Below are 22,588 nucleotides of genomic sequence, written 5' to 3'. Positions count from 1 at the left end.
ATAGAAGGTTTGAGAGGGGCTGAGTCTATGGACGTTTTTCAAATTCTTCCATATAAAAATTGGCAAGGGGAGCGAGAGGGGGGGAACTCATGGCAGTTCCCTCTATCTGCTTGTAGATTTTGTTCTTCCAAGAAAAATAACCAGAATTGATGGCAAAGATAAAGAGATCTAAGATGTCAGAAGGAAAAACGTTTTTTATGAGTGTTAAGGTATCAATTAAGGGAATACTGGTAAACAATGAGGAGATGTCAAAACTTACCAATATATCTGTGTTATTTACGGTTAAATTTTCTATGAGCGTTTTAAAATGGGTAGAGTTTTTTATATAGGATGTGGAAAGTCCAGTGAGGGGGAGGTGGTCAGAGAGCTGCCAGCTGTTTTGACAGCTTGTAGCAAGGTGCGTTAGTGGATTGTACTATAGGTCTTAGTGGGGAATTGTGTTTATGGAATTTTGGTAAACCATATATTCGGGGGGGGATAGAAAGGTTTGAGTTTTTTCGTGATTCCCGGGGGCCGAACTGTGTTAAGCTAAAGATCAACTTTCATTACAAGAAAGCCCTCCGCATATATTACCGTGCCAGCTTGTCACTTCTGCGTAAACAAATCGTTGCTATCTCGTGGGATAAATATTTGAGGGATAACTACCTCAGACAATATGTAACAGATGGCACGTGAGGATTGAGGGTCTTGGATTTGGTCAATCTCATCAGAGGATGTAATTATAAATGAGGTGTCAAATCATCCACCAATTGGTGAGAATGACCATGAGGTGATTACCTGGGTGGTTGCCAGCAGTGTGAGGGCTTCTCTGAGAAAAGGGTATATGTGAAACCAAAAGGGGGGGGGAGGTGATTATAAAGAGCTCAGGAGACAGCTTGCGGGTGTAGCATGGATTGAGGAGTTAGCTGGACAGGAGTTCAGTGAAGCTTGGGGGATTTTCAAAAACTATCTAGTAGATAGATGCAATGTCTAAATGTATTCCAAGGGTGAGAAGGTTAAATAAGGTAGGTGTGAGTGAGATGGATGAATAAAGAGATTAAGCATGCGATACAGAGAAAAAGGGCATTGTGGAGGCAGCATAAGAGAAGTGGAAATAACCAACTGCATGAGGTTTAGAAAGATTAGGCAAGGTGACTTGGTTGGTGAGGTATGAAGAGCAGTTAGCTAATGAAGCCAAAAAGAATCCTAAGAAGTTCTTTCGATATGTAGCCAGCAAAAGAAAGAATGATTATGGAAGGATGGCATTGATTGGAGAAAATGGTATAAAGACAACTGATGCAGAATGTGTGGTGGAGATACTTAATGAGCAGTTCATAAAGGTCTTTCAATCTTGTGAATGTGACTTCATGGAGAGATTGAGAGCAGTTGATGATGGGGAAGAGAGACTGACTGCAAGTGAGCAAGAGGTGTATGGGGAGTTGAGCAAACTAGATGTTAATAAGGATGTGGGACTTGATAATATATCACCATGTATTATGAAGGAATGTGCCAGGAAGTTGATTCCTACCTTGGCATATTTTTAAATACGAGTCTTGCACTCGGCCAAGTTCCTAAGGAGTGGAAGGAGGGCAAGATTGTGTCACTTCATAAAGGAGGTGATCGAACTCAAGCATCAAACTATAGGCCTATCTGTGTGTCAGGTGTTGTGGTTAAGTTGTTGGAGAAGCTTGTGAGAACTAAGATCCAGAATTGGGTTGACAACAATGGTATTATCTTTGATGCATAGCATGGATTTGCTAAAGGGAGGTCATGTTTTAGTAAACTACTTACTTATTACAATAAAGTGACTGCTTCCTTGGACACAGGAGAAGGATACACAGTAATACACTTGGATTTTGCAAAGGCTTTTGATAGATTACCTCATGATAAGTTGACAGTCAAACTACAGCAGATGGGGTTGGATATTAGATTAGTACATTGGATTGGAGAATGGCTATCTGATGAGTATCAACAAGTTATGTATGGGGGAGCAATATCCAGGAAAAGGAAAGTTACTAGTGGAGTGCCTCAGGTGTCTGTTTTAGTGCCATTACTGTTTAACTTGTATATTAATGGTATTAGTGAAGATTTGGATGGAGATATTCAGTTGTTTGCGGATGATGCAAAGTTGCAATGAACTTTGCATCTTCCGCAAACTTTGTATCATCCTTTAGAGATGTTGTGGCCATACAAGAAGACGTGAATAAATTGAGTGATTAGGCATGGAAATGGTGATGTGAGTTCAATGTTGCAAAATGTAAGGTTTTAAAATTTGGAAAACAAAGATGGGATGCAGAATTTATGCTTGATGAGGATATATTGTTGGAGGTGGAGGAAATAAGAGATCTGGCCAAATAGCCAAAATTGTGAACACAACACAAAGGTTTCTGGGAATGATGTGGAGGAACACTGACTTGTAGAAGTAGGGAAATTAGTGTTCCATTCTATAAGGCTGTGATTAGGCCACACATGGACTATTGTGCCCAGATTTGGTCATCTGGTTTTCAGAAGGACGAAGAGATGTTGGAAAGGGTCCAAAGGTGACTGACTAAGGTATGTCGAATATGAGGAAAGATTGAGAAGATGCAACTTGTAGAGTCTGGTGGACAGGAGGAAGAGGGGAGATATGATAGAGACCTACAAGTTAATAAGGGGTTGTTATAGGATCAATGCTGGAGAAGTTCTACAGAAAATAGTGGGAGATCGGGGGAGAACCAAAGGTCATCCCTGGAAACGGTGTAAACAGGGTGTGAATAGAGGAGTGAGAAGCAGGTTTTTTTCATGCAGAATTGTAAATGATTGGAATGCCTTGCCTGAGAGTGTGGTGTCTGGAAGGAGTTTGAGTGTGTTTAAGGCATGGTATGATGAGGTGTGTTTGTGATAAAAGGACCTCCCAGATGAGTCTTTGACTCTATGAGGTCTTGGAGTAATAATAATAATAATAATAATTTAATAAATAATAAAAGTTAAACAACATTTCTACACTATCATTATTAAAAAAAAGTCAGTAAGAATTTCTTGTATTTAAGAAACATTGATGAAACATTTCAGAAAAGCTGCATGCTGTCTTAGTATACAATTGGAGTTAATGAGAATCATTGTCATACAGGGTTTCTGAGTAGATGCAAAATGCATTTGTGGGCTGCAGAAATGTATAGTATAATGGATATTACTTTCCAAGAAGTGTATGGTTTACCAAGTGAGTTTACCAAATTTTAATTTGGTATACTTATATGTGTAGTATTATTGGATCACTTTTTGTTGAATATACTTCAACATATAATTCAACATACGAGTTCAAAGCAAAGTGTGATAGATACTGAGCAAATCTTGGATAGTTCTTGACATATGGCCTCCCTCGACTAGCCTAAGGACTCTTTCGAGTAGCCCATAATAATAATAATACTTTGGGTGCTGACCATTATGCTGGCCTGGTTGGCCAAGTCGATAGTGTGTCTACTCTCCAGCCAAAAGGCTGCGGGTTCAAATCCCGCTCTGGGCATGGATGTTTGTGATTGTCTGTGGAAATACCAGTGGTGGTCAGCGGTAGATGGCATTGGTGTAGTGGCAGTTAGTTGTTGGCGAGACAGTGAGCTGTAGAGTAGGTGCCCTCCTTAAATGAGTCCTTGGACTCCCTGAAAGTGTCAAATAATAATAATAATAATAATAATAATTACTATTATTATATTTTTTTTTTTTCAAATAAGAATTTTTATCATTTCTTCAAAGTTTTCAGATGGTTTTTTTTGACAAGATTCAGCCCATTCATGCATACGAAATATGATAGTGATGTTCATTAATGTTCAGTTTCACAACATTTTAGCGTTGATTGTGTGCATGCTTCAGATATGTTTGGTTCTTTCTACATCTGCATTTCTTACTATATGTATGATGTCTTTCTTATAGAGCTTTCTGTAAGGTGAGGGAACAATTTCAAACAAGAATTATGCAAGTTTTTCAAAGATATCTACAGATACTTTGTTGAAAAAGGTATTCTAGAAATAATCACATGAAAACCAGAAAAACATTCATTTATTATGTTGATTTGTTTTGTGCTTCTTATGGTACAATGCTTGAAGAGGATTATATTACAGACCGAATGTGAATTGTCAAGGAACCTAGATTTGGGGTAGTTGCATGAAAACATAGATGCATGTATTAAATTAAGTGGTAGAAATTGTGAGTGTAATGACAAACAAAATGAGAGAGAGAGAGAATGATACCCTGTTAGAGATGATCTCAGGAAGTGCATGACTACATTTGCTAAGAAAGAAAAGTGTTAATTGTGAAAATAGAAAGTAGGATTTGGGTGAAGATTCAACTTATCAGTGTGTTGTTTGGCTGTCATATGTGTGTGCACTAATGCCAGAAGCATCAGGAATAAAGGTGAAGAGTTTTTAGCATTGGTAGAAGTAGTGAAACCACAAATTATAGATATTAGGTCCGATCTGGCTGACAGGATATTGCTACAGAAATAGAATGTGATGGATTCAATTTATTTGACTTAAATTTGTTGTGATAGGGAGGACAGTTAGGAATGGTGGGGGGGGGTTACTAATAATGATTGAAGAACAGTTAAATCCAACCAGAGTACAAGTCCCAGCGTTTGGCCAGTCTGGGTGGCCGAGTGGCTGCATGTTCGAATCCCGCCATGGGCATAGATGTTTGTGATTGTCTGTGGAAATACTGGTGGTGATGGTGGTGCTGGTCGGTGATAGATGGCGTTGGTGTAATTTCAGTCAGTTTGGTGGGGACAGAGTTGTAGAGCAGATGCCCTTCCCTGATAAGTCTTTGGACTCTCTGGAGGTGACAAATAATAATAATAATAATAATAATAATAAAGTCTTCAGTGGTTGTGATAATATGAGCCAGCAAATAGGTTTGAGGCTGTTTGGTGTGAGACAGAGGATAACAACGGATAACAGATAGACTTAGAGCACATGTCCATTGACATAAGAAAAGAGCCATTCTTTTTCTCTAGACCAGTGGTCTCCAAACTTTTCGCCGTGAGGGCCACATTGGTACTTCAGCACTGTTCAGCAGGCCATAGTAAAAAAAAAACTCTAGAACTAGATATATGAGTTTTATTGAAAGCAGATAAAAACTGATTACAGAGTATGAGATTAAATTATCGTATATTAATGACAACGCACTATCAGCAAATTCTCATATTTTTATCACAAATTATAATAAAATCATTAATGTGAATAATGTAACTGTGTTTGTGTTTTTAAAATTTATTAAACTCAGGTTCAAATTTTGAAGTGCTAATTACAAGGTAGCGATTTCAAATGTTCATCAGATAAATTCGCCCTGTATTTTGACTTGATATATTTCATTCGGGAAAAAGTTTGTTCGCAAAGATACGTTGTCCCAAAAATAGAGATAAATTTACAAGCAAATTTCTTCAAATTTGCTTGTAAAATTTTGTAAAATTCAAATTTTTTTTCTTCGTTGGTCCATTTTAACCGACCTTTTACAGTCAGAAAGGCCGTAACTTGGATGGGAATATATTTTGAACACAATTTTAATTAATGCATTTGAAATCTATCAACACCTTGTGTTTTTTTTTTTTTTTTTTTTTGTGGATTCTTATTGAAAAATTAGTCCAATTGGCTGGCTGGATAAAATCATATTGCAGGCCGCATCTGACCCATAGGCCATAGTTTGGAGACCCCTGCTCTAGACTACCAAAAAATGCAATGATTAACTTGTATCTCATAGAACCATGTTCAAAAAAGGATTCACAGCATGTAAATAAAAGAAAAGGACATGACACTATACACCACTTAAATAATCTAAACCATGTCAGTGCCTACACTGATGGATCATCAGATGAAGCACTCACCCAAGGAGGAGCAGAGATTTTTATAACTCTACCTGGAGGTGAGGAAATGCAAATCAAAACCACAGTTGGCCAAATAGCTTCAAACTTCACTTGTGAATTAACAGCCATACAAGCAGCTCTCAAGTTCTATTTCTCTAATCCAGTAATAAATATTACAGAGGGAATAACCTTCAAAAATGTTAATGATATTGGGGAAGATCTGAATAGGAATATACAGTTGTTTGCAGATGATACAAAGCTAGGACAAACTATTGTCCTAACTTTGTATCATCTGCAAGAAGCAGAGCAGATGTCGTGACCTTACAAGAAGAAGACTTGAATAGACTAACTGAATGGGCATGAGAGCAGAGATGATGGTTAAATATTGCAAAATGCAACGTCTTAAAATTCGGAAAAGAAAGATAGGATGTAGAATTTACTCTTTGTGGAGATATATTGTTGGAATTGGAGGAAATAAGAGATCTTAGGATGATGGTGGATAAGGATCCGAAATTTAGAGGACATATTGTCAAAATTGCAAGGACAACAATGAATGTTGGAAATAATCTGGAGGACAATGACTTGTAGATGTAAGGATTTTGATTTTTATGGCACAAAGACATCAAAGGTCATACTGCACCAGAACAAAGGTCACAGCAGTACATATAGTAATTGGTTAATTGGTTTGATTTGTGATTTCCTCAAATTGGTTTGAGGACAATCACAAACATTCATGTCCTTGGCAGGATTAGAACTTGTAGCCTCTTGGCTGGAGAGCAGATATGCTAATCACTCAGCCAACCATGCCAGCCTAGATGTAAGGAGATTCTGGTTCCATTGTATAAAGCACTGATTATACATATGGACTACTATGCACAGATTTGGTCACCTGGTATTCAAAAGGATGAAGAGATGTTGGAGAAGGTCCATAGCAACTGACCAAAATCGTTTCTTATCTCTGGAATGTTGAATATGAAGAAAAGTTGAGATACAATTTGCAGAGTTTAGTGGATAGGAGGAAGAGAGGTGATATGATAGAAATGTACAAGTTAGTAAGTGATTGTTATAGGATTAACATTGAAGAAGTGTTTAATAAAATTGTGGGAAATTGGGGAGAACAAGAGGTCATCCTTGGAAGCAATATGAGGTTGGTGTGAACAAGGGAGTGAGAAACAGATTTTTTCCGTGGGGAGTTTTGAATGATTGGTTTGTTTGTTCTGAAGAATGAAAAACCTGACTTTCAAGGAGGGGGAACCCTGCTCTCCCCGATATGAGACCAGCTAACTCACCTTCAATTGAACAGCCCTGACAATGGTTCTTCACACAATAGACAAGATTCCAACCTAGGTCTTTTCAACCAAGAGTGCAGAGAATGGATTTGAGCAATTAAGAAGCAAAGTGGAAGAGTAAATGAGGGATTGGTGGAGTGCTTATGAATGGATAAAGTGGTTAGCTTGAGTGTGGAGAATGAGAGAAGAAATATTCAAGACAGGGAAACAGAGAGAGAGAGAGATTTGATGGAAAGGTAGTCAAAGCGTGAGAAAGGTCAATGCTCAAATAGGAAGTGAACGTGAGAGTAGACAAGAAAGGAATGGTATGGCTGGAAAGAGAGAGAGAGAGCAGTTTGATTTGAAGAAGGTACTGGGATGAGTAACGAGAAAGGAGAATGGCTTGAGTAAGGCATGGAGAAGTCACATTAATAAGTGCTATCAGTGAAACTTGTTATAGAAGGAGAAATTAACTGTTATGCTTGCATGTGAATGCTAGAAATACGAGAAACGAGAAGAACAAAATTGTTCCATTTATTGTCATTCACCCAAAACTTGTTAGAATAAGTGAGGATGTAGTTGGATGAGGATGAAATCCTGACAGAACTAGTGATGGCATGGTATGATGGTTTCCATGAAGATAGCAAAGACAAAAAAAAGGAGGTGAAGTGTTATTGATGATAGAGAAGCAGTTGTGCCCATGAAAGGTAGAAATGCAAGAGGTGAACAAAATGAAATACTTAGGTGGAATCCAGACTTAGTAATGTGGAGAGCAGTGACAATGAAATGTATAAGCAAATTGGAAAAGAATGATTATTATGGGTAATTTTAATTATGATAATATAATTAGTATGGCATGATAGCATCTGGAAGAAAAGAAAAGAAAATTCTTGAATTTTTGAGTGACAATTACCTGAGTCAGTTTGTAACGGAGGGCATGCAAGGATCGAGGGTTGTGAATTTGATCATCTTATCAGAGAATGGCATTATAAGTGAGGTTGCAATTATAAATGAGGTGCCAAATCTTCCTTCATGTGAGTGACTATGTAATAATTACCTGAGTGGCTGTTCAGCCATATAAGGACTTTGTGAGGAAAGGATACATGTGAAACTACAAGACTGGCGAGTATGAAAACCACAGGAGACAGATTGCAGCTGCAGCATGGATTTAGTTGTTGGGTGGAAATGAGATCAATGCTGCTTGGGTACTATCCAAGAGCTATCTAGCAGAAGATATATCTAAATGTATTCAAATGGTCAGAAGGTCAAATAAGGTATTTGTAAAATTGATGAATGAAGAGCTTAATCATGTGATTGTAATATGATATACTAACTTAACTTAAAATCAGAAGCAATGTATAAACATGCTGAAAAGATTGATCTAACAATAAATATGATTAAAACAAAAGTTCTTTAAACTGAACAGTAAATGCCATAAAGAAATTATAATCAATTAACTATGCAATAGAAGAATGAATTTTACATACTTGGGAGCTAATATTGATGCTGAAGGTGGAACTGATAGGGATAATGCAAAGATTAACAAACTCAAATACTACTTTCAGAAATAACACCAAAATCTTTAATAATAATTGATGTTGAAAGTTTATTTTTCACTTGGTTAGACTATAATAATTTTTAGTTTAATCCTTTATCCAAGTGTGAGCAAACAAAGTTTGCACCTGAAAGTATCTTCAGGACTGGGGTAAGGTAGCACAACACCGGCCAACTCATTGAAAAGGTGGAGCAAGCTTATTATTATTATTATTATTCAGGCCTCCATGGAGTCAAAAGACTCATCGTGGGAGGTCCTTTCTAAGAACAAAAAGTCTGTCAAGACTCATCGAGGGGAGGTCCCCCCCTAAGAAACACAAAGTCTATCATACCACTCCTTAAACTCATTGACCGTTCTTGCTCTCACCACTCCATCAGACAATGCATTCCACGGTTCAACCACCCTCCATGCAAAGAAACCACTCCTCATCCTCTTGCTCACAGTCTCCTTTCGTAACTTCCAGGGATGGCCTCTTGTCATCACTCCTTCCTGCTGTTCAACCAAGTGAAAGAACTCCCCAGTGTCAACCCTGTAACCACCTCTCAACAGTTTAAAAGTCTCAATCATACCATCTCTCCTTCTTCTATCCACCAAACTCTGCAGTCTACATTCCCTCAGCCGATCCTCATAACCAAAACTGTACAGTCCTGAAACCATCTTTGTCATCCGTCTTTGTACCCTTTCCACAGTTAATTTATCCCCTTCAAATCCTGGGGACCAAATCTGAGAACAATAGTCCAAGTGTGGTCTGTTCAGAGACTTATACAACGGAATGATAACCCTTTTATCTCTGCAGGTCAGTGTCCTTCTCATAATTGCAGCAATCCTCTGTGTTACCTTCACCACCTTTGCAATATCTCCCCTAAATTTCAGGTTTCTATCAATCATCAACCCCAAATCTCTTGTCTCCCCTACTTCCTCCAGTATAACACCTCTCATAGTGTATGCAGTGTCCCATCGATGTTTCCCAAACCTCAAGATCTTACATTTTGCTGCATTAAACTGACACCCCCCATTCGTTTGCCTTGCCCATTTATCTAGCTTATTCAAATCCTCTTGAAGGGCTACCACATCTGCACTATTACTAATAATCCTTCCCAGCTTCGCATCATCCGCAAACAACTGAATATCCCCTTGCAATGTCAATGATATAAAGGTTAAACAATATAGGTCCTAGTACTGAGCCCTGTGGGACGTCACTTGTAACCCTCTGCTTCCTTGAAACTGCTCCACCATACACAACTCTCTGATACCTATCAGACAGCCAATCCTGAATCCAGTTGACCAATCTGACATCCAGACACATGTGCTGCAACTTAAAGATCAACTTATCATGTGGCACCCTATCAAATGCTTTTGCTAAGTCTAAGAAAATTGAGGTATATGCCTTTCCCTCATCTAATGTTCTTGTAACTTTATTATAAAAGGCTAGCATATTGCTAAAACAAGAGTGCCCCTTCACAAATCCATGTTGACTCTCACAGATAACATTACCCTCATCTGCCCAATGTTGTATATGGTCCCTCACTACTTTCTCCAAGATCTTAACAACTACTGATGACACACAGACTGGCCTATAATTAGACACTTCCAGTCTGTTACCACCCTTATGCAATGGCATTATCTTACCTTCCTTCCATTCCCTGGGCACCTTTCCCACAGCCAGACTTTCATTGAAAAGCCAGGTTAAAGGCACTGTCAGTTCCCTAGCACATTCTCTCAAAACTCATGGTGAAATACCATCCAGTCCCAAAGCTTAACTGACATCCAGAGTACTCAGTATTTGAAACACACTCTCCTCCTGTACCTCTAAACCTTGAACCTCCTATCCCTCTAACATTAAAACTGACTCCTCTAGGATGAAATGCTCCAATAAAGTGTTTATTGAACAATTCCACTATGTCCTCTGCATCAGTCACTCTATTCTTCCCCTTTTTATCCAACAATATCATTCTTCCACAGTCATTTCACCTCTTACTGGTCACATAGCCAAAAAATTCCCTAGCAGTTTCTTTGGATCTTATGGCCAATCTCCTCTCATATTCCAGTTTCGCTTTCCTTACCACACTAGTCACTCTTCTGGCCTGTGTCTTATATTCTTCATGCTTCTTTCTTCTCTTCACCTGTCTCCTTATATCTCTTCCATAGCCTCTTTTTCGCATGTAATTCCTGTTTAATATTGTTTGTCATCCACTTTACTCCAAATTGTGTCCTCTTTTTCACTCATGGTATACAACTTACCATTGCTGCTAACAAATATTCTTTCACAATTTTCCAAGTACTAATGCTCCCAGCCTTCCAATTCCTCCATCCATGAAACTTTCTGAACTTGACGTCTAAGAGACTATTATAATCACCTGCTTTATAATTCCACATAAGTTCCCCTCTCTTTGATACTCTTGCATGTCTATTCATTTTCCAAGTCAAAACCATATGGTCACTCTCTCCAACTGGTGGAAGAGATGTCATCTCAGTTATTTATGTCTCTGTCTAGAGACATTTGTCTCTGTCTGTCTTACTTATGTCTAGAGACCTAGCCTTTTATATCACTCCTATCTCAGTATCTCCCATAATGCAAAACACATCTGCTTACAGATATGTATAATGTTATGCATTAAAGGAAGGGTCACTACCCAGACTAGTTTCAACCTTTATTGAGGTCTCTTCAGTGGGAGGCAGGCCCAGATGTGGAGATACCAGGCAGAAGCAATAGTAAGGTCATATCTACCTATAGGAGTTGCCAAAAGGTGTGCCACCTTTTTTATTAAATTACTCTGCATTTAGAGAAAGATGTTGAAAGTTTATTTTTCACTTGGTTAGACTATAATAAATTTAGTTTAATTCTTTATCCAGGTGAGAGCAAACAAAGTTTGCACCTGAAAGTATAACATTATACATATCTGCAAGGAGATGTGTTTTGCATTATGGGAGATACTGAGATAGGAGTGATATAAGCTTGCTCCACTTTTACAATGAGTTGTCCGATGTTGTACTACCTTAACCCAGTCCTGAAGATACTTTCAGGTGCAAACTTTGTTTGCTCACACTTGGATAAAGGATTAAACTAAATTTATTATAGTCTAACCAAGTGAAAAATAAACTTTCAACATCTTTCTCTAAATCCAGAGTAATTTAATAAAAAAAAGTTGGCACACCTTTTGGCAACTCCTATAGGTAGAGATGACGTTACTATTGCTTCTGCCTGGTATCTCCACATCTGGGCCTGGCTCCCACTGAAGAGACCTCAATAAAGGTCGAAACTAGTCTGGGTAGTTGCCCTTCCCTTAATGCATAACATTATACATATCTGCAAGGAGACGTGTTTTGCATTATGGGAGATACTGAGATAGGAGTGATATAAGCTTGCTCCACCTTTGCAACAAGTTACCCGGTGTTGTACTACCTTACCCCAGTCCTAAAATTACTTTCAGGCACAAACTTTGTTTGTACACACTTGGATAAAGGATTAAACTAAATTTATTATATTTTAATAGTAATGTCAAGACCATTATGGATCAGAGACATGAAAATTGAACAAAAAAACAGTTTTCAAAGTTTAAATAGTTTTCAAAGAAAAAATCTGCATAAAATGTTTAAAATATTTTGACTCCAACATATAACAAACAATGAGTTATATAAACAAACTAAGCAAAATAGTATCATCATTGGAAAAAAAATTTTTTTTTTAAAATACAGATGGAAATGGATTGGACATATACCAAGAAAAATTACAGGAGTAGTTTTGACATGGTTTCTGAAAGAAATGAAAAAATTAGAATGCCTAAATTAACTTGACAGAGCATGAAAGAAAAGAAAAGAAGAATGGCTGGTTTGAAGAAATTGAGAGAGGCAGAATTAGTGGCACGTGACAGAGGTATTTGGAAGAAATGGATCTCAGCCTTATATACCGTGTTGTACAAAGAGGATAAGTAAGTAAGTAAATAAAGATTGGGATATATAAGAGAGGTTTACAAAAAGTAAGGTAACACATTTTATGCTCTCTGGGTCAAGTGATGAACCAACGTTTCATTTCCTGCGACTAGGCAAGCAAGAAAATCCTCACCTTTGTCAGTTTATTGCAACAGATTCTCCAGACAATACTCTATGTGTGTTGCCTTATGTTCTTCTGACAATTGTCAGGACATTCAGCAGGAGCACACCTTTCAAAAGCCAAAGATATCGTGAACAATTTAATAAACAGTCGACTTGCTCAAGTTCACCACTTGTGCAATTTCATGCAGTTTCACTCGTCAGTCTTCAAGAACGATGCCCTTAATGCACAAAATGTTGCGTTCTGTCTTGCTTGATGAAAGCCTGCCAGCCTGATGTCAATCTTTGATGCCACCACAGCCAGTTTTAAATTCATTGCACCAAAAACACACCTGCTTCTTTGACATCAGCTTTTCGCTATACACAGCAACTAGTTCACGGTGAATGTCACTTGGTAAGGACTCTTTTGTTTGCAAAAAAAGAATAACTTTACTGATACCTGTTTTGGACCAAACTTACTTTGTAAGCACCATCTTGCAACTGAAATTAGCTGTGAGCTAACAGTAGTGACACTCTATAATGGCAGTCATTTTGAATGTTATTAAAAGGTCTATCTATCAACCATGTTTTATCATATTCCCTTTCACCATTATTAAGAAAAAAAAAAAATGTTACCTTACTTTTTGGAAATCCCTCCTATTATGAATGGAGGATAATTTATTATTTTTCTTTTGAAGGAATGAGCAATAGGTTAATTAAGTCAACTTATATGTCATGAGAATATCAGTATGGTTGTTATGTGTAGAAAATGAGGTAGATGTTCTTCATCACCCAGTGAAATACCACTGCCTGGCTGATTAAAGGTTTGAAGTGGCAAATGCCATGTTTGGTCACCATAGTAGAGATTCTGGTTTCTGTTCCCCCACCCATTCTCTTCTTTTCTTCATGCAGTGTGAGTGATACCCTTCAAGGACATGATAAAAAAACTTAGAGACCCATAAACTCCTCCATTTTGAGGGTACATCAGTTAAAACAGTGGTACAACAGGCTGGCTATCAATCAGGAAGCCTTCCCGATCAACTAGTGCATAATCCAGCTGCCACATACACTGCCAGGGCATGCCTGGTGAGGAAGTCTGAGTAGTAGTAGTAGTATGTGGGGGGGGGACTGTCAAGACCATGTCATGGCAGAGACTGGTTTCTCTCTGTGTGGATGTCATGTCTAAGAGTTTATCTTCTCTCATTGAATACTCCCGCCATATCTTCCTTCTATTCAAAGTAATAAAGATTCTCACAAAACAATAACAGCAACATTGCAACAAAAGGAAATCACCCTCATAAACTAATCCCATCAAAAAAAGTCACATTACAAACAGCCACAACATACAAACCATACCAGAATCTCATCACTAAAAACTCACTTTTACCTCCACTTTACTAACATCCATGGCATTAACATAAACACCATCACTTGCAGTCTTCCAGGCCAGGCATCTTATTTCTGAACAGAAACCCAGATCACAGCTACATCTACTGTTGTTCACCTCCACTGCCCAAATAACACACCTTCATAATTCTTTTCACCACAAGGGTGGCTCCTGTGCCTTTGTGAAATTTGACACAGCCTGCCAGAGAATGGCTAATTTAGAATCTCCTTCTTTTGACCTTCACTGGCTTAAGGTTTCCTTGTCCCATTTAGTAACCTTCATTTGTTGCATTTCATCATCATCACGAACCATGGGCTCACTGCCCGTTGGTGTCCAATGCCTCCTTCACTATTTTCTTCTACCTTTCTTTGTCCAGTACATAGTGTCACAGTTTCTGTACACCCATTCCACACCAGTCCTTTAGGTTGTCTATCCATTCTCTGTATAGTCTACCTCTTCTGTTTACACCATTCATAATACCAAACATGAAAGTCTTTATTTTCTGGTCCTCACTTATTCTGCAGATGCTGAATGAGTGAGGAACAGAAACTGTAATTATTTGCAGCTTCTGTTTTATAATCTTCTGCATTAGATTCTCTTTTGGTTGTATCTTCTGATAGAGCTCTTCATTTGTGATTTTCTGTACCCATCCTATTCTTAGAATCTTCCTGTATAGTTTGCCCACCGTTTGTAGGTCTCTCCTATTATCATAATTATCCTATTATCATAATGGATTCTCCTTTTTCTGACATGTGCAGAAGTGTCGCAGGATCTCTAATTGGAGGGCGAACTATAACAAGTTCTTTCAAATGCCAAAAGTCTTTTTCTTGATTCCTTATTTATTACTCATGTTTCAGATCCATACAGTACACCTCTAAAGATGCATTTTTCCAGTACTCTTAGTTTTGTTTGCAAGCTGATCACTTTACTTTTCCAGATGTTATCCATGGCCTTCAGATTTGTTCTTCCCTTTGCAATCCTGATCTTTATCTCTTTTTTACAGTCTAAATCAGAGGTTCCCAACCCTATGCCCACGGGCACCATGGCGCCCGCCGACCAATTTGTGTGTGCCTGCCGCTGTTCAACCGTGTGCCGTATAGTTTGAAATAATCACTTAATAATTCATGGCATGCTATATGACGCATATGTTAATGACACATGACGAATATTAAATGCATACAATGTAAAGTAGACGCATTCGAAGTTGTTCATTCCAGTTTAAGAACTGGAATATCATCATATTCTGCTCACACTAACTTACATATATATATTTAAATTTTTATATAATGTAAACTTTTAAGTAATAAAACATTTGATTATAATGTAAACTTTGTATGTATTCATTTAACAAACGAATTAAAAAAATTTGCTTGAAAAAATAGATGGTGCCCGTCGCCCTATCGGTAATTTAGAATGTGCTCTAGGAAACAAAAAGGTTGGGAACCCCTGGTCTAAATCATACGTCATTTTACATCCCAAATATGTGAATTGTTCTACATTTTCAATGTCAATTCCATCCACTTGTATCCTTTGTTTCATGTTCTTCTCACCAAATACCATTGTCTTCATTTTTTCCAAGTTCATAACAAGTCCAAATTTCTTCCCTTCCCCATTTAACAGTTTCAGTGTTTTTTGTAGTTCTCTTTCATTTTCTTCAATAATCACAATGTCATCTGTAAATCTCAGATTGTTAATTCTCATCCCATGCACTGATATTCCTTCTGCATCTTCCTTCATATTATCAATTGCTCTTTCTAAATGTGCAATGAAAATGCATGGTGATATTGGGTCCCCTTGTCTAGTACCTCTGCTTGTTCTAAACCATTTCCCCAAATCATCACCTATTCTAACTACTGCAACTGCATTCTGATAAACATCTTTTAATATAGCTATTAGTTTTCTATCAATTCCATAGGATTCTAGCACTGCTAATGTCCCTTTCTGGTCAATACTGTCAAATGCCTTCTGAAAATCAACAAAGCAAGTATATATGTTTTTGTTTTTTCTCCTAATTTTCTCTGCTATTAACCGCATTGTCAAAATCTGTTGAATTCTAGTTCTATCTTTCCTAAATCCTGCTTGTGTTCTCAATCTTTCTGTCAATATCATCATCATCACTTTACCAAGGTGACTTGTCAAGGTTAATTGTTCTATAATTTTAACATTCTAGCTTATTTCCTTTCTTGTGTAACGTCACTAATATCGATTTCACCCACTCCTCTGGCATTTTCTCTTCTTTCCATACCATATTACATAGCTGGTGTATTTCTGTAACCATACTTTCACCACCATATTTAATCATTTCTCCAGTGATGTTATTGTTACCAGTACTCTTGTTGTGTTTTATACTGCTTTTTCTACCTCTTCTCTTAAAATGTTCATATCATACCATACTCATTACCAGCTGGTGATATCTGCTTCAATTCTTCAGTCAGTTTCCCAACGCTATCTAAATCTAGTTTTTCTTCATATAACTTACTACAGTATCTTTCCCACCGCTGTACAATTTTATCTTTATTCATCAATATTTGCCTTTTTCATCTTTAATTGTGGTCTGTTTTGGTTGCCACCTTCTATTAATGGTTCTAATTATTTCGTACACCTCCCTAGTTTTATGTTCTTCGTAGTGCTGTTCTATATGATTGCATTGGGCTTCTAACCATTTATCTTATCCATTCTGACTGCTTTTTTCACCTCATTACACTTTCTTCTATATTTCTCCTCTATTTGTTCTGATGTATCCCTTCTCATCTTCAACATTCTCTTCTCCTGTACTAACTTCAGTGTTTCTTGTCTCATTCATTTCTTCTTGATCTGCTCTTCTTCTGGTACTGTTTCTTCAACTGCATCTTCTATCGCCTTCATTACTTTTTTCACTCATTTTCTTCATTTTCATTTTCACTCTTAGATTCAAATTTTTTTCTTTGTCCACACTTAAGTTTCTCTTCTAACACTGTTCTGTACCTTCTTCCTATTTCTGCTTCACTTATTCTTGCTGTATCTCTGTTTCTGATGGGGTTTATATATTCTTTTTAATTTCAACTTGATGTTTGCAATTACTAAACTATGATTCAGGTCTATATCCGCTCCTTGAAATTTTCAACACTGCTGTACTGATGTTATCCATCTTCTTTTAATTGTAATCATATCAATCATGTTCTTGGTTTTCCCATCATTTGATCGTCACATCCATTTTCTACATTCCTTTTGCTGGAATCTTGTGTTACAGATCATCATCTCGTGGTCCACAGCAAATTTTAACATTTTTTCGCCTCGTTCATTTCTTTCTCCAAAACGATATTTTCCCATGCCTCTTTCACAACCATCATTATCTATTCTGACTTTGGCAATCCAATCTCCTGGCATTGTTTCTATTGTCTCTGTCAGATCTTTGTAAAATAAGTCAATATCCTCATCTGTGCTGTCAAATGTGGGTGCATATATTTGGACTATTGATATATTAAATGGTTTTGCTTGAAATCTTGCTACTATATTCGTTCATTGACTGGTTTGTAGCTTACAGCTCTCTAGAGCTCTTTTGTTAAAAAGGAAGCCAACTCCTGCTTCGTGCTTGGTGTCATGCCCTGACCATATGACTTAGCATCCATTTATCTCTCCTGATAATGTCCATCGCATCTCCGCCAGTCCTAGTATATCACACTGATGTCTCTTCATTTCCTCGCAAAGTAATTCTAATTTTTCTGACCTCCAAAGTGTCTGCACGTTCCATATTCCTACTGATAATAGTTCTGTTAGTTTCAGTTTCTGTTTCCTTTCAGTATCCCATTTTTTGATCCAATCCCGATTACTTGATTCGTATTGCAGGCTTGTTGATCCAGGCAAAGTCCAAGCCAGCATGTTTTAGCTGTTGATTGTATAGATATCAATAGCAATCGTTTTTTTTTTTTTCTTTACAGGCAGAGCATCAACACTCATCTGACCGACCCTCCTCCTTTATCCAGGCTTGGGACTGGCATGAGACCCCTAAGGATTCCATGGCAGAGTTTGTTGCATTTGCCTGATCTCCAAACACTAATAACCACTCAGATCTCTTCAAATTCCTTTCCATGAAACTTGACCACCTGCAACCCAGCTATCCAAATAGTGAAGTCATCTTCCTGGGCAAAATCAACATCCACAGTTCCAACTGGTACCCCTAATCTAACACAACAACCAAGCAAAATGAGAAGCAGAAGTCTTTGCAATAAGTAATGACCTAAAACAAATTGCACATCTATCCACTCAAAGTCCTGATAATCCTCTTCACTCTCCAAATATGGATCTCTTTTTTGACCAGTTCTCCTTCCAGATACACCGTAGAGGTCACCTCTCCTCTTGGCAACTGAGACCATAGTCTCATACAAAGTCTCTTCTCTCACAAAATGTCCCTCCTCCAACCACTCCCAACTTTGCATCCTCTGGCACTACAAAGAAGCCAATTCTGGTTGCCCTCCAGAATTTCTGCTCCTCTTTTCTTTGGTCTGACTATTGTTTCCATTTATCTGACCCTAACACCTGCTGTGAATGAGTCACAGAAATTATTCTCAGTGGTATGAAGGCCTTCATCCCCCCATTCAACTCATAATCCACATCCACTCTCCAAGCCCTCGTTCAACTGAAAATGTGTCAAAGCAGTCAAAGAAAAAAATTCAGTTTACTGCATTTGGCTCACATCAAGAACTCCAGTTTCATATTGTGCCTATACCAAAGCATGCAACATATGCAAATCAATAATCAGGAGATCCAAATCCAATTTCATAAAGGCTATGCAGAAAATATGCATCCTGTCCAAATGTGAGCCATACCTTCTGGTCACTTGCTAAGGCCATTGAATGCAACTTCTACTCTCCTGCACTTCCGCTTATGTCTCATCCGAATGGTGCCACTGTTACTTAATTCAAGCTGACCTCCTGGCATCACTCTTTTCCTCAAACTCCTGCATAGATCACCTCATATTATACCAGAATCCAAGCACCTTATACCTCCTATAGTTTTTCAACAAAAAGTCATCAGAATACTACTAAATAACTTGGATACTAAAAAGTCTTCTGGCCCTGATGGAATGATTTTAGAGATGTTGAAAAAAACACTCCCAAGTAAGGATAAGAAAGTTATTATATCTCTTTATAAGATTCCGATACTGCATATGGACTACTATGATCAGATTTAGTTGAAAACATTGTAGAGAAAATTATGCAAACACAAGATGGTAACATGTCTGTGGAACACTCTTTTTAAAGATAGACTATAGGCATCTGGGTTGTAAAATTTGGTTGGTAGGTAGACAAAAGGAAATATGATAGAAACATATAAGTTGCTGAGGAAAGTGGGACGGGAGATATAGAAAATATGCAGAAAAAAATTTTCAATACACAACAAGAGAGGAAAAAAACAAGGTGTCACTCCTGAAAGTCAAATAAAAATGTGATTAACAAGGATGCAAAGATTACCCCCCCCCCCCTCTGGAGAATGCAGATGAACGGAATAGGTTACCAGAGGCAGTTATGTGTGCGCTATCAGTACAAGAGCTTCATGTGAAGTGAGATTGTAAATAATATTCAATGTGGGCCTCCCACAATGACTCTAAGAACCATACCTGCCCAGTTAATAATAATAAAAATAATAAAATTAAATTATCGTCTGCGCAGTTAGCCTAGTGGCTGTGCGCTTCGCAACCACAGGCCTGGGGAAGAAGTGTCCTAGGTTCGATTCTCATCAGTGATGCAAGGAGCTGAAGGATCTTCCTCAGCCATAGCCAAGTTAGCCGGTCTTGGACATCAGGGTTTTTTCCCCAGTTTATCCTGGGGGTTTTCATCCCACAAACAGGAAAAAACCGAACCCATGAACATACAGGATACAGCCATAGGATATAGATAAAGACAGAAGAAGAGATGGGCACCATCTGACTTAATCACCGCCCATTAGACATTCATGGCTCAGCCATGAGTGACCTAACAGTCCATTAAGGACTACGGGAGAGACAGATAGAATTAAATTATCATTTACTAATTAAATTAATTAACTAAGTTGATTATAATTTTATAATAATTTCTCTCTTAAATAGATTTTTAGAAAGAATATTTCTTCTTGAAGATACCAAAACTCTTAAAATACTAACGTTCGCAGATGGCACCATCATTACTGGTTCCAGCACGCCATGGTTTCTGATTGAAAAGTGGACAGCATTTTTCACAGCTTTCTCCACAAGTATTGTGCTCACATTTACATCGAAGTAACTGAATGGGGTAAAAAATTATATTTTAAAACTAACCTAAATATAAATATAAATACAAATATAGTAAAATATTCTAATATTGGACATTATACAAACTCAAATATCTGTAGAATGCAAAACTTTAAAAAACTACTTTTTTCAGCAAATCCATTACAAAAGGTTCAAAACTTTACTATAAGTTTTGAACCTTTTGTAAATGTCTTTGCTATTAAAATAAAACTGCACCCTTTTTTTGACTCACCTATTGATGGACCAACATATAGGTACAAGGAATATTACTGATAACTTTTTTTTCTTGCCTGGAGAGTGTAGTTTGTTGGAAGCCACTTGTTCTAAAGAAGAGATGTTGCAGAGATTAATGAATGAAGACAATGCAATGTCTCTTCTTTAGAACAAGAAGAAGAGATGCTGCAGAGATGAAGCATGAAGAGAATGTAATATTAGTATACTGAGTCTAAGGGAGAGGAGAGTGATAAAATTAAAGAAGAAAATCTGGATGAGCAAATATTCATGGAAGTAACTGAATAAGAGACACTAAGAATCAATATGTCAGAGAATAGAATCTATGGAAATGACGTGGTAAAACAGAGAGAAATAAATGGTCAAACGGACTGTTCTCTACAAAATAGCATCTAAAATTATGATGGAAATTTTAGGGAATCTCCTCCAAAACAAAGAAGCCATACTGTATAAGAGGATGAGGACAAGGAATAGGTACTGGCCTTGCTGACCAGATGGATAGCATACCCACTCTCTAATTAACAAGATTGATTTATATCATGTTATGGTATGGATTTTTGATATCATTTGATGAATTTTATCAACTGGGGTGAGACCAAAACCCTGTTTATTGGAGGCATAAACTGGTAGTATATCTCTCTCGAGATAAACTTTAGTAGTATATTTCTTGAGATATACTACTAAAACTGTGAAGACATCACAGGAGATTATGGAAAGGATAAGAAAAACACTGATGGGTAGATATATATAAGACCTTGATGAGGCTGCGAATAGATAACTGATCTCTAGAATTTTCAAGTCTTATGAACAGGATGAGGAGGGGAATATGATTAAGATAGATAAATTTGTAAGGAGGGAATGCTCCCAGAACAAGATAAATGTGGAAGTTATTCTATGAAGATATTTTTCATTTTCTGTCTCCCCCCACACCAAATTTAACCTGCTCCCTATAAGGAGCAGGTCCTTTACATGGAGAATGGCTGGTGAGTGAAATGCATTACCTAAGACTGTGGCAAGTGTGGAAGCAACAAATGAGTTTAAATCACAGTCCAATGAGCTCTATGTGTGTGTGTGTGTGTGTGTGTGTGTGTGTGTGTGCGCGCGCGCGCGCGCGCGTGCGTGCGTGTGCATGCGTGCACAATGATGGGGACCTCCACAATCAATCTTTTTTCGAGGCTATGGAGGTCTGATGCTAATAATAATAAACCTATTCTTACACCATCTGCTTCTCAAGATCAGTTTCTCTCTCTCTCTCTAATCATTATCCACACTTGATTTACCATGCCCCTGAGAAGACCATCTTAGGAAGAGCAGATAATCGAGCTATCTCACACCAAACCCATTCAAATTATCTTAATTTGAATTAATTTGTCCATTTATCTTAAACCATTTAAACTTCTCTTCACATTTGCCACATACATTCATGAAATGTACACCTTTTTGTCTCACATAACTCAGACAACAAGCCATTCTTGATCTCAATTTGTGAAGAACTTGAGCAATCTTATCCACAAATTGAATATAGGTTGCCATTTTTCTGCTAATAATGGGACAAGTTGCTGATGAAATCTCTCCCAAGACATGTATTTATTGGTGCTAATAAGTGTAAGTATCAAAACATCTTTATTATGAATACTGTTTCATATGAATATTGTTTAAATCCATTCACATGAAGTCATGTTAATGTGCAACTCACATACATTAAAGGATAAATAATACTCTTGGATTTAGTTATAGGATCAGAGGAAGTGATTATCATCGAGACATCCTTGTCTACAGTGGTGAGTGATCATGAAGTTAGTTTGAGAAAATAGTATATGTGGAAGTTTCAATGGGAAAATAATTTATGTGGTAAATGATTATGACAAACTATGAAACCACTTGAGACAATAACATTGATACAAAAAGACATATCAAATGAGCTAGTTATTAAGAAATCTTTTGTTCACAACAATAGCAAACTCTATACCTAGAATGAGAAAGAGATGAAGAGATTTGGGGTGAAACAGATGACCAGAGAAATTAAACAGGATGATGAATACAGGGAAAGAGAGAGAGAGAGAGAGAG

General features: G+C 37.5%; 1 protein-coding gene across 1 annotated transcript in view; it reads right to left on the bottom strand.

Moving 5' to 3' along the window:
• Positions 1-22,588, bottom strand: part of LOC150095284 (laminin subunit alpha-1-like) — a 1,249,242-nt gene that overhangs the window by 1,065,079 nt on the left and 161,575 nt on the right. Inside the window, exon 8 of the mRNA XM_090410638.1 lies at positions 20,164-20,281. Coding sequence (XP_090266764.1) covers positions 20,164-20,281 — 118 coding nt within the window. The remainder of the gene's footprint in view (positions 1-20,163; positions 20,282-22,588) is intronic.

This window comes from Typopeltis vanoorti, chromosome 20, assembly GCF_054136105.1.
Source record: "Typopeltis vanoorti isolate ZY-2024b chromosome 20, IOZ_Tvanoo_1.0, whole genome shotgun sequence".
In the NCBI taxonomy this organism is placed as follows: domain Eukaryota; kingdom Metazoa; phylum Arthropoda; class Arachnida; order Uropygi; family Thelyphonidae; genus Typopeltis; species Typopeltis vanoorti.
This window is presented reverse-complemented; position numbering and strand designations above follow the sequence as displayed.